A 12568-nucleotide genomic window follows, 5' to 3' on the forward strand; every position below is an offset into this window, starting at 1 on the left:
ATTTATATATTTGTAAAATATAATTAGATATGTAATTAACTTATTATATAGATTTTAAATTTATATACATTTGGATATGTGATTAAATTTTTTAATTATTTTAATATATTTTATTTTCCTTTTAATCCTCCTCAATTTTTTTACGCATCTTCTCCCCACTTGTCCCCGCAGTAACGCTGCCTCCTCCGCAAGCCGCCGCCGCCACCTCCTCCGCAACCGCAAGCAACGGTGCCGCCTCCTCCGCAAGCAACCGCGCCGCCTCCTCCGCAAGCCGCCGACGCCGCCTCCTTCGCAAGCAACCGGCACCGCGCGCCGCCTCCTCTGCAAACCGTCGACGCCGCCTCCTCCGCAAGCAACCGGCGCCGCCTCCTCCGCAAGCCGCCGGTGCGCCATCTCCACGAAGAACGAACAGGTACAGAGCCTCTTCTTGTAGATGATCACTGCTATGAGGAGCCATCTCCCACATTCATTCTACAAAATCTCTAGGGAACCTCTTCTTGTAGGTGAGGAGCCATCCGCTGCCGTGATCGGAGCTTCAGCGCACACGAGAAACTCCGGGAGGGTGAGGCAGAAGATCTCATGGACATCCCTGCTCATCTCCTGCTCTTTGAAGGATAATTTTGAAAAAATATATTGATAATTCCGGAATTGTAGAAAATCTAAGATTTTCAGGGTTTTTTGATTCCTGAATCTATTCCCTAATTGCTGACGTGGCGGGAATATTACATTACTAGGAATCATCAATTACTTAAACCAAACAAAATTATCGTTGATAACCAACTAAGGTTATCAATGATAACCCCGAATCAAACACGCCTAAGAAATATCAAATTGATAATGTTCTTGATAATGTTGATAGAAATATCAAATTGTAATGAAAAGAATAACTAAGATGAAGAAACCAACTGAGATTTTGATAAAGTTTGATATAATTACGAACAAAACAAGACGCTTAAATATAAGAGTTTCAAAATCGCAAAGCCTAATAATAATAAAAATAATTGTTATATTAGGCCCGTGGAAAGACTATTCCAATAAATTAACTATTAAAATAAGTGCGCACATTCGCTAATCTTTGAAAGCCATCTTGGATTGGCCAACCAAGCTGACAGTAAAACATTTTCTTCAAGTTTTCATGTCACTAAGTCTAAAATATTTCCTCAACTTTCCACCCCATACAATTTGTCTTCCTTAATCTAAGATAGTTGGCCTCATAGATTTGACAATCGAGCACAAAGTTAAATGTGTTCTCAACTCTTAGTTATACTTCAAATACTCTGCAATTACTATGCTTGTATCAACACATTAGAAGTCCTACTGCGAAACACATTTTGGAAGCACAAAGCAAGACTGATAGACTAAATAAAACTCACGACTAGTGTAACGGGATCAAGTTAGAGTCCTCGACTATTTAAGATATGACTATCAAGATAAGCGCTTGGCCGTTCACCAAAACCAACATAGCGCTCAGATGCTAGTCACAGCACAAGCATAACGTGAGAAAAATGCCCCAACAAAGCAAATTTGCACATGTAATTATCATAAGTTTTTTTTTTTCCTCTGATGTGAATTGCTGAATCTATGATGCTTGATCTATCTCGAGGCTATCCAAAAGTTTCCAAAGTTTTTGGCCTTACATCCCTTCATTTTTGCTCGAATCAACCAACTCTAGATCAACAGAAAGTGGACTTGCTTCTAGGAATTGCTCCCAGAAAGGATCATTTATACTTGGAAGTTTGTCATCTTCATTCAAGGTATCCATACCAATATCAGAAGGGAGCTTTCCAGCTTCAACAACAACCAGATCACATTCATGATTGGTGTTTACGTAATTGCTCTTTGCCAAGGGTATTGAATAACTTAAATTTTGAGTAACATTAGCTTCCCCAATTGGTATCCTACCTTGCATTGCGGAAACTTGTGCGGCAAAAGGATCAGAATGGTTGAGAGCAATGGCCTCCGATATTCCAGGTTCCAGATTTGTTTTTGCCATCTCAGCTGGTGTAATCATGGGCTCAGAAGATTGAATCTCTGATGGAGCAGGTGATGAAAAAATCATTGAATGTTCTGTGGGAGCAGGAGAGCAAGAAACACTAGATGTTGAAGGGACCTCAGATAGAGTAACTCTGGAGTTCCTCAAAGTTTCACAATCTAAGGTTTCCACGGAGGAATGGATGTCATCGACCAAAGTGTTCCTAGATTCACTGACAGATTCCAGCCTGGGAGTTGTGCTATACTTTAGAATCTGCATCATCATTGCTTTAGCTGCTTTATTTATCAACAGCTCGTATTTGATAATCTGACCTTCATGCGGTGAGTTTTCAACATTAGTACTATCCAGATTAGGATATCGACGTTTCTTATTAACCCCAGCTATCCGCTGACTGCAGTCATTTTGTTGCACGAACTGGGATAGGAAACCAGGATTCTGCATAGCTTTTGCCAAGAATGACATCATCTGCTGCTGGTGATGTTCCATGCCTTGAAGACGTTGCACTAAGGTCTTCAAATGATGATCAGTGGATTGCTGCTGCTGTCTAAGCCTAACCAGTTCTTGCATTAGCACATTTTTATCCCTCTTAAGCCTCTCAATCTCCTTCACCAATTCAAACTTACCTAACTCGACACATGCTGCCCCAGTAGCGTTTTGTGTTTGTAACTCCTGAGGTTGGTTCTGTGTATGTGTAGTTTTTCTCCTGTTGATGGTCTTCAACAGATGTTTCTGGTCTCTTAAGAACCCCTCATTTGCAAATTTCCATTGATCAGGATCAACCTTTCTAAAACCCTGTTTAACCAGTTAGAACATAAGCAGATTCAAGATTCCTCCCCGCTCAAAAAGAATAACTGCATATCAAACACCACTGAAATTTAAATTTTTTTTAAAATATCTGCTAATTTGATAATAATGCATAATGGAGACAAGATTCTAACATTCAACTGTCATTTAAACATTGCTAGAACCTTCAAGTTAAGTATTAAGATCATTTATGCACATCAATTAACATAACAGCAAGAAAGTTAATTGAAGTGCCTAAGGAGTATTCAAATGAAAAATCTTTTATGAACATCAAGTAAGTTTGTTATTTGTTGGAACCAAACTTGGAATTGTCCATACCTTGTAAACAAATTCTTAGATATAGCTCTCATAGATAATCAGGATACAAGCTAAATTGAATAACTTGAAAACCTTCAAACAGCATGCAAAAAGATGTTGAGCAAGTGAAGTGGCAAAAGGCGATATCGCTCGCCCTCAGCGTCCCCGCCGCACCACGCCCAAGGTCTTCACGAGGGAGGTAAATCACAGTAGCTGGAAAAGTTAGTGCGCAGTGGGAAGAGGTGCACAGGGACAAGGGAATTACGCCCTGACTACCCCGCGGTTCGAACCCACGCTCTCAAGTGGCAAGCTTCTACGCACTAACCGCTCTAGATAACCCCGTGGGGCGATGTTGAGCAAGTGAAGCATAACAATGAAATAACCAAAAGCTCCAAGACAAAATGACAAAAGGTATTTGTTTGTTATCATTTCGAGCCTGAATTATTTTCTTCTAATAACAAATACCACATGTCCATTTGATGTGAACATCAACAAGTCAAATATCTAGAGTAAAAGCTTCTTGATGTACCACAAAAGAGCAGCTAGGTTGATCTTAGAAATGCATATTAATTTGAAGAAATATATTCCATAAATTACACCTATGAAAGTGGCTGTTCTAAAACCCTAGATGACAGATTGTAGGACCAAGGAACCTACATCATGCTTGTGCAAACTAGGATTGTACCACTGTGACATTTTTGGACAATTGTGTCTGTTGCTTACTCCGGCTGCAAATGGTCTTAAACCCTGGCTTACGTATAAAGGATGTCTCACCATCTAAGTTTCCATCCAAACATATTGATCGGACGGATTCCCATGCTCACCCGACCTACTAATCCGACTTCCAACTTTGGAATTAATAGTATTTCTAAATCCAATTTGTTTGTGTCTATCTCTGTTAGATGACCAACCTCACTGAAAGTCTCTTCTGGCTAAAATTAACACTTCGATCAGAAACTCCAGAAGCACGGAAGACAGAGCTTAAAGAAGCTTACATATGTATTGAGCTGCCTAACAAAGCTGGAGAAATTGTCGTGCTTGAAGTACTTGGGGAGGAGGTTCCTCGCGAACTCGGGCGGATTCCAAACGACGAAGCTATTGTTCGCATCTCCCCACGAGACGATAGAGTCAGTAGAGAGGTCATCCACCATCTCATACGTCTTGCTGAGGAACGGCGGTGGCGCGCCGCTGACTAGGTTCGCATTAACGGTGGCTGCCGTCGGCGCAGCCTCTCCACCGGCGTTCTTCGCCGCAACCATTCTCTCCCGATATCGGAAGCAGACAAAGGCCGCGCGTTAGGGTTTGGGTAACAGTAATTCGATCAGGAGAAGAGTGAAGAAAGGATCCACAGAAAGAGAGAAAGAGAGAGAGATGGTGTTCGAAGTGGCAACCGGCAAAGGAGTTTATCATTCGGTGGGTTTTGGCTAAAGAATAATAATAAGGAAAGTATTTGTCCGGTAACTGATACTGTTTATTTCCAAAGGACATTGGGTGTTTAGTCCCGGGCGGTGTCATGGTTAAGACATGAAATTTTATCATATGAGATTTTGGGATCAAAATTTAGCGTGATCGAGCATGACCTCCCCATGTTTTGGTATTTGTACTAATGGTTAGTAGTCATCGCTAGTAGTCATCCGTGATTTATCTCCTCCATGTTGACCTGAAGACAGATTGGCGGAGGCTAGCGAATCGCCTTTTGTCACATTTTTATTTCCAAAGGAAATTTGACCCGCTATGTTTACTTGGAAAGATAAAATATAAAACAAGGTGATGATTTTGTTTACTTGGAAATTTGACACCATGCTTGCCCTTCAACGAGACCGGTGGCCGAACTGCTTCCACAACACGAGGTTCCAATCTATCCTCTCCGTGCGCGCTCCTCCATCCACAACCAGACCTCCCTTTTCTTGATCCTTTATCCCCATCTCCCACCCACGCGTCAACTCCAACCGTCGCCCGACTAAATGGCAGCAGCAGCGGCAGCAGCTCCACCTTCCGCTTCCTCCGTCGCCGCCGCTTCCTCCATTTCCAAGCGCGCTCTGCTTGCTCCCTCCTCGCGCGCCGCGGCACAGGTAAAGTGCTTCTCCTCCGCCCCTTCAAACATGAGCCCGTGATCTTAATCGACCTCAAGTTTGTGCCTTGTGTAGAAGTCTTCTTTCCTTGGCTTGTCATTGGGGGTGAAGATCGAGGGCAGGAGGAGGAATGCTTCTCTCGAAGGAAGGCGAGGGCTCGAGGTCAACGCAAGGACGGCTGGGACGTCGAAGAACATCGAGGTTGAGGTCGACAAGCCCTTGGGCCTAACACTGGGGCAGAAGCCCGCCGGTGGAGTCGTTATCACTGTGAGATGATCTTTCTATGGTTGCTATTGCACGCATTTCACTGTGATAAGTCAATCAGTTTTGATCTGTAGAAGTATAGTTTTTGCATAATCATACAAATTGGTCGTTTCCTAATAGCTTGTGGCACAATTGCATTCTTGACATTAATGATCAACAATTTCAATGGAAAGTGAAAACTCTAAAGACACTTGTAAAGATTAGTACTATTTTAGCTCTTAGAAGTAAGTAATGAACAGGGATCTCTTTCTCTTTGTGCTTAATTGGGGAAAAAATTAAAAAAGAAGTTATCCAAAAATTACATGGCTTCATTGTATTCTATTTCAAGTTGCAACCAAGTACATTCAATTTACATCTCCTTTGCTATTTTCCCAGTTACTTTCTCTTAATATTTACTTATTTTGTCAGTTTAACAGTGTATTAAATTTTGTATCCGTTTCTCGCATAGATTTCATTTCTAGGTAAAGTTAGACAGTAGCTTGACCTTACCATAATGCTCTCATTTTCATCATGATGATATGTTAATCTTATTTTTGCATTGAATTCTATTCAAGACTATTGTCACTTCTAATGCTACATAATAAAACAGAACGCCAATCAAGTGATATAATATCTATAGGCATTTGGTTAATCTTTTTTGGTTGACTAATGTACCATGATTGATTATTTTCTAGGCAGTAGATTCTGGTGGAAATGCAGCAAAGGCAGGACTTAGGGCTGGAGACCAAGTATTGTACACAAGCAGCTTCTTTGGGGATGAGCTGTGGCCTGCTGATAAGCTGGGTTTTACCAAAACAGCTATCCAAGCAAAGCCAGACTCTGTTTATTTTGTAGTAAACAGGTATGATCTACTGGGGTCGTGTTGTGAAGTCTGGCAGAAATACCTAAATATGAAATGGTGAAAATATTTGTTAGGGCTTTCCATCCAGTAATATATCCATGTACTTTTCTTCTTGAAGAGAGGAACATTTAAATGTTCAGAATATTAGGGAGTTTGTAGACACAATGTTTGCACTTTTCCTAATACGTTCTTTATCTTTTATCTGATTCTTATTCTCCCTGTTGCATTTCTTTACACTCCAACAGGGGAGCAGAGGTAGATGTAAAAAGACTAACTAAGAGGCCTGCTCCTCCTCGATTTGGTCGCACCTTGACTGAAGCACAAAAGGCAAGCTAATCGTTTTGCCTCAGTCTCGATGTTGTCCTGTGACTGATGCTATCATTAGTATAGACTCCATACTTCCGCTCATAGTTGTTCAAATGGTTCCTACATGCATCTTTTGCAGGAAAGAGCAACTCACATATGCCTCGACTGTGGCTTTATTTACTTTCTGTCAAAGCCCTTTGAAGAGCAGGCAAGCGCAATTTTGCAAATCTTCCATTGCTTTGCATTCTGCAAAACTCTTTCTGCTACTACTCAACATATATCATGAGTTTCAACTTATTAGAATAGGAGGAACACAAGCTTTGCTTATATATAAGCATTTCCTTTCTTCTTCCGAAAACACATTAACATAGCAAGCTTGTGGTTTTACATTTGCAGCCTGATGGATACATTTGCCCGCAATGCAATGCACCAAAGAAGCGGTTTGCTCGCTACAATGCTGTTACCGGAAAAACAATCGGCAGTGGGTTGCCACCCATTGGGGTGCTAATTGGCCTAGTGGTCGGGATCGCTGCGGTTGGTGGGCTTGTTGTCTATGGTCTCCAGTAAATGTTGATATGAATTTTGATTCTTGAATGTAAGAAAGTTTCATGTCACTTCATGTTCTGTATGAATTCCTCCTGGCAAATGTTTTAGTATGGAAATCTTATTTTATCAGAATGTTTTACACTTCTACCTGTTTTTCGTGGTGTGACGGTAGCTCTTCTGCTGGAGTATACATTCCTTGTAATTTCAATAATATTAGTTGTTAGTCGAAACGTCAACAGCATACCAGTAATTCATCTTTTTTTCTTTCACAAAAGTTTTTTTATTCTAACAAAAATCTTTTGTTAAATATCTTTGAAAAGGATATCGATTTGAACAAGATTTTTATTAAATTTTGGCTCACGGGAAATTCACACTCAAACAAGAGATTCATCAAACTTCTCTGGAATGTTAAAAGGTCCCATGGTTTGCCGTGTGCCAATGGGCATCACTTTCATTACCACACACTCAGACGCATAGATAATTCCCTGCCCGAGAATTGTTTCGGTTTTGATCAACAAAAAGTTAAAAGTTGATATGCTCGATCCCTGAGAGTTTGTTTTCAGATTATATGAAAAGAGGTAAATTGGCTAGGCAGTGGGAGGGGTTTTTTTTCCGCTTTGATCAAAATAATATGAACAATCTACCATTGTGCTAATTGATCGAAGAGATGAAGTGCTTTCTTTCCCCGTGTAAAAGCAACCATGCTAATGCCAGCTTGTGTTCCATGAGTGGAATTCCTGCTAAGTCTACGGAGGAATATAAAAGTGATGGTTTGGTAAAAAGGCCTTCTTTGCCTACCTGTTTCATATCTTGCTTTCGTGATTGAAGTCATGCAGATAACCTGTTTGTTGTTAGTCCCTGTATATAATAGTAAATGCTATCATTTTCATACTTGTCTCCCTTTCGATGATGATAGAACTATAAGAAAATGAAAAAGTTTACTAGTATATTATTTACTGTACGTTTGCAAACCAAACCAGCCGGTAATCGTAGCTGATGAAATTTCATTCTTTTGAGGTTTTTCAGCGGGAGGAATATTGTGAATAACGTTAATTTTGGAGATTTAGATGCTATGGTGGTCTTTATGAGGAAAACTGAATCAAGTTTTTAGAATGGTCTCAATAAGTAGCTTGTTAGTTTACAAAATATTTCTTTTTTTTTTATCTACTAGAGTTTTTTATGCACAGGGTATTTAGCTGAGTTTATAACCTCTCTAAAACAACTTATAAGCTGTTTTGGAACTTATAAGCTCTTTAAATTTGTTTGGTAAATTTTTTTTCAAACAGCTTATAAGTTGTCAAAATAAGTTGTTTTGGAACTTATAAGCTGTTTTTAAAAAAGTATGGAAGACCATACTTTTTTAAAAAAAATCTTATTTTAATAATTTGTTTCTCTAAAATATCCTTATATAATTTCATAAATCCCCATCTTATCCTCCATAAATTTTATAAGCCTAATATCTTTTTATCTCCGCGACTTTTCTTCCAACGTTGTATCATCTTCTCTGCTAACGCATCTTTCTAATTTTCTCTCCCCCGGTGCAGAAATTCGCCCAAAACACTCTATTAATAAAAATCTCAAAACTCTCTATTAATAGTATTATACCCTTTTTGGTAATTTTATTAATAAAAAGATCTTATAATACCAAACAATATATTTAAGTTGATTGTAATAAGTTCATCCAAACACTTTAACAACTTATTTTTAAAATGAGACCTAACAACTTACAAGCTCCTAAAATAACTTATAAGCTGTATGAGATTATAAGCTATTTTTAATAAGTTTAGCCAAACACCCTCTAACAACTATTGCCTAACATTTTAGTGACAAACACTTTGGAGGAAGGAAAAAACAAGTAAAACACTTGAAAATCTAGCTACAAGTCCATTGTTATCTGCCATTGAATTTAATCATTTTTTTGTAGAAAAAAAATATGCTTCATATTTACATAACCTTCAACCAGTTAAAATTTCACAAGTGCACGGTTTATTGTCAAGTAATAAAAATATTGATCCATAACGAATGTTGATTAAACACTAAGTGAGATTACAATGCTAGTTATCTAGACAATCGAAGTTGTGTGCATTCAAGAGAGAGAGAGATATCGATGGCAAATATTATGGCACTATCAATTGCTAAGATTATGGAAGAAATTATGATTGAGATTTCACTATCAATTGTTAAGATATGGCAGAAATTATGGCTGAGATTTCAAAAATCTAATTTACTATAATTTGTGCATTAGCAGTATATATTTTTACCTAAAATAGATTAGCGGTAATGAATGTAATTGCTATAAATATTTTCTTGTCTATAATAGGTTGTACAGTAATTCTTATCTAAAGAAAAGATCATTAAATAAAGAGGCATTTAGCCATTTTATCAAGTATTGTCATGGTATCAAAGCAAATTCATAACTGAATCTTCGAATCTTTGTCAGTTTCTTTTAGCTTGTCTTACAAGGTTTTCTGGTTTACTATCATTTTTTTTGGGTTGATTAATTTTTGATCAACAACTTTGGCTTTGAGATTTTATTTGTTTGGAAGAATGTCTGAGAATTTTCTTGGAAGAATGTCTACAGAGACTTTGGCTATCAAATTCACAGGAAAGAATTATGTAGCATGAGAATTTCAGTTCAGAATATTTCTGAAAGGGAGGGAGCTTTGGAATCACATTGACGGATCTACTCTTGCTCCTAAAGAAGGTATAGAACTTAGTCAATGGGAAGCAAAGGATGCTCATCTCTTGGATTTTAGGTTCTGATCCGGTAGTAAGAGCGGGCCCCCCCCTTCTCTTGCAAAGTCAACGCCAAATGGAAGTCACCGGAACAGCCGCCCACCCAGAGGAGAGTGTGGTCCGACCGGACGGACGGCCATAGGTGGCCGGTCCCACTGGACTGCCGGCCGGCCGATGGAATCGAGTACCCGGAAGGGTCCGGCCGGTTTGCACTTATAGTTGGTAGGCACCCTGTCAAATCGGGGTTCCGACGCTCAGTTAAAAAGGTCATGGACCGAGCTGACCTTTTGACCGATCACAGTCATAAAGCACCCCTGTTTGTTAGTCTCCACAAAGCACAAGTAAACCACTGCGGATGTCCGGTCGGATGTTTAGGTATCTTTCCGCTCGGACTACAAGTTTGGAGCAAAGGAAAGGGCCAGAGGATTTCTTTCTCTGACAACCTGTAGGTTTCACGTGTGTGTCATGCTCCAAATCTTGTGACAGGGGATTCTGCTGTCCCATCGAGGGCATGCTTTGACTGTAGCGATATGGGTCAGGTAAACTTTCTGACAGCCGCGTACCTAGGAAAGGACAGGTAAGCTTTCTGACAGCCGCATACCTAGGATAGGACAGGGGACACTTATGCACCTTGGTACGCGTGCCCAAACCTTTCACAGCTCTATATAAAGAACCTCAGGTTTCATCGACAGAGGATGATGGTATGTACTCTGAGACTTCTGGAGCCACCTTGTTCATCGTGATTTACCTGACTTGAGCGTCGGAGGGTCGTCGCTGGGAATCCCCTTCCCGGCTCGACTTCTGTGCAGGATAGCCGGAGCATCTCGACACTAGTTGGAGACCTACATCAGCGAGCCTTGGAGCGTCACGTGCCCAGCGTCTGTTGACTTCTGGTTCGGACAGGATCAGGTTCTATTGAACCTCATATGGTGAACAATTTGCGTTCCTTTAGTATGGCTAAGGAGATGTGGGATTATTTGCAACGCATATAACATCAAGATAACATTGCATGATGATTTCAACTAGAACTTTAGATTGGTAACTTTAGTCAAGGTAATCTCCCTATTGAGCAACATTATTATGGATTTATTATTCTATGGAGTGAATATTCTCGTCTTATCTATTCAAAGGTACCTAAAGAGGCCTTAGCCAGCCTTCAACCAATTCATGAAGATAGTAGACACGATCAGTTTTTGATGAAACTGAGGCTAGAATTTGAAGTTGCACGGGCTGGATTACTGAATAGAAATCCTGTCCCTTCCTTGGATATATGTCATGGAGAATTATTGTGTGAAGAACAAAGAATGACTACACAAGTTGTTCTAGGTTCGTCTAAGGAGATATCTGAGGTTGTTAATGTTGCTTATGTGGCTCAAGGGAAGAACCAAGGAAAGGGACAAATGCAATGTTATAGTTATAAAGAGTTCGGGTATATTGCCTGCAATTGTGGTAAGAAATTTTGCAATTATTGTAAACAAAATGGACACATTATCAAGCAATGTCCTACACGCCCAGAAAATTGATGAGGCGAAGCTTTTCAGGCTGCTATCTCAAACCCTTCCACTATTAGCTCTACAGCCACAATTGCTGGCACAAATCAATCTTTTGCTACTCTAGAAATGGTCCAACAAATGATCATCACAGCATTTTCTACTCTTGGACTTCATGGTCAGGGTAAGATTGTTTCTTCTCGTTGGTTTGTTGATTTTGGGGCATCAAATTATATGACTGGATCACCTAATTGGTTGTATAATCTTTAGAAGTATACTGGTAAATAAAATATTCAAATTTCTAATGGTAGTAATCTTCCAACCATTGGTGATATTGGACCTTCCTTTCGTCATGTATTTGTCTCTCGTGGATTGTCTACTAGTTTAATTTCTGTTGGGCAGTTGGTATATAATAACTGTGATGTAAATTTCTCTCACTGTGATTGTCTTGTGCAGGATCAGAGGTCAGGGTGTTGGTTGCTACTCGGAAAACCTAATGGTTCCACTGTACAAAAATTTTGTACAAAGGTCCGAACCTTTTTCCTAGCTACCATGTGTTCTTTTAAATTAAACTTGGATCGCCTGCGGAACTTAACACGTTTGATTCAAAATTTAATCTATATGTTCTTTTAGGTTTTGACTTGGATCTCCTGCAGAACTTAACACGTTCGATCCAAATCACCTAAGTTATTAATTCCATTAAATATTGATTTCCATAATTGGTTCCCAGTACTGATGTGCCGGGGCACACGACCTTCTTGGATATGGGAGCAACCACCACCGACTAGACAAAACCTTTTAAGGAAAGCTAATATTTAATTTCCTAAAATAACTTTAGGTCAACCGAAAAGAACAATCAAATCATAAGGAAAAGAACAAACAAAAGAACACTACATCGAAAACAAATTCGAAACACTAAAATCGTATGACTCTTGTATTTGGTATTATTTCCTAAAATAACTAGTATGATGCGGAAAGGAAAAATACTAGTTATACCTTTTAGAAAAACCTCTTGATCTTCTACCGTATTCCTCTTCTAACCTCGGACGTTGTGTGGGCAACGATCTTCCGAGATGAGAAACCACCAAAACACCTTCTTCTCCTCCTTGTAAGATTCGGCCAACTCAAGTGCACCTCCAAGGATGAAGAGAAAACACCACCAATGCTCTAAGGGATATAAGCTTTCTCTCCTTCTTCTCCAAGCTTGTATCCGGCCACA

The 12568-nt window shown here is 39.6% G+C and overlaps 2 protein-coding genes across 2 annotated transcripts; one reads left to right on the top strand and one right to left on the bottom strand.

Moving 5' to 3' along the window:
• Positions 1-1264: 1264 nt before the first annotated feature.
• LOC122012361 (heat stress transcription factor A-1-like) lies at positions 1265-4500 on the bottom strand. Its single transcript, XM_042568880.1, has 2 exons — positions 4090-4500; positions 1265-2785 (listed from the first exon to the last, which is right to left on the bottom strand). Exons 1-2 carry the CDS (start codon positions 4351-4353, stop codon positions 1634-1636), a joined length of 1416 nt encoding a protein of 471 aa, XP_042424814.1. The 5' UTR covers positions 4354-4500; the 3' UTR covers positions 1265-1633.
• A 388-nt stretch (positions 4501-4888) lies between these two features.
• On the top strand, positions 4889-7264 carry LOC122012626. Its single transcript, XM_042569231.1, has 6 exons — positions 4889-5166; positions 5242-5433; positions 6105-6271; positions 6517-6598; positions 6717-6785; positions 6974-7264. The coding sequence occupies exons 1-6, from the start codon at positions 5059-5061 to the stop codon at positions 7142-7144; spliced, it is 789 nt and encodes a 262-aa protein (XP_042425165.1). The 5' UTR covers positions 4889-5058; the 3' UTR covers positions 7145-7264.
• Positions 7265-12568: the final 5304 nt, after the last annotated feature.

The sequence above is a fragment of the Zingiber officinale genome, chromosome 8A (genome assembly GCF_018446385.1).
Source record: "Zingiber officinale cultivar Zhangliang chromosome 8A, Zo_v1.1, whole genome shotgun sequence".
Lineage (NCBI taxonomy): Eukaryota > Viridiplantae > Streptophyta > Magnoliopsida > Zingiberales > Zingiberaceae > Zingiber > Zingiber officinale.

Coding starts and splice junctions, on each gene's coding strand:
- LOC122012626 (XM_042569231.1), top strand. CDS start 5,059: ATGGCAGCAGCAGCGGCAGCAGCTCCACCTTCCGCTTCCTCCGTCGCC. Junction 6,599..6,716: donor CCTTGACTGAAGCACAAAAG/GCAAGCTAATCG, acceptor CATCTTTTGCAG/GAAAGAGCAACTCACATATG. Junction 6,786..6,973: donor CAAAGCCCTTTGAAGAGCAG/GCAAGCGCAATT, acceptor TTACATTTGCAG/CCTGATGGATACATTTGCCC.
- LOC122012361 (XM_042568880.1), bottom strand. CDS start 4,353: ATGGTTGCGGCGAAGAACGCCGGTGGAGAGGCTGCGCCGACGGCAGCC. Junction 2,786..4,089: donor TTAGGCAGCTCAATACATAT/GTAAGCTTCTTT, acceptor CTGGTTAAACAG/GGTTTTAGAAAGGTTGATCC.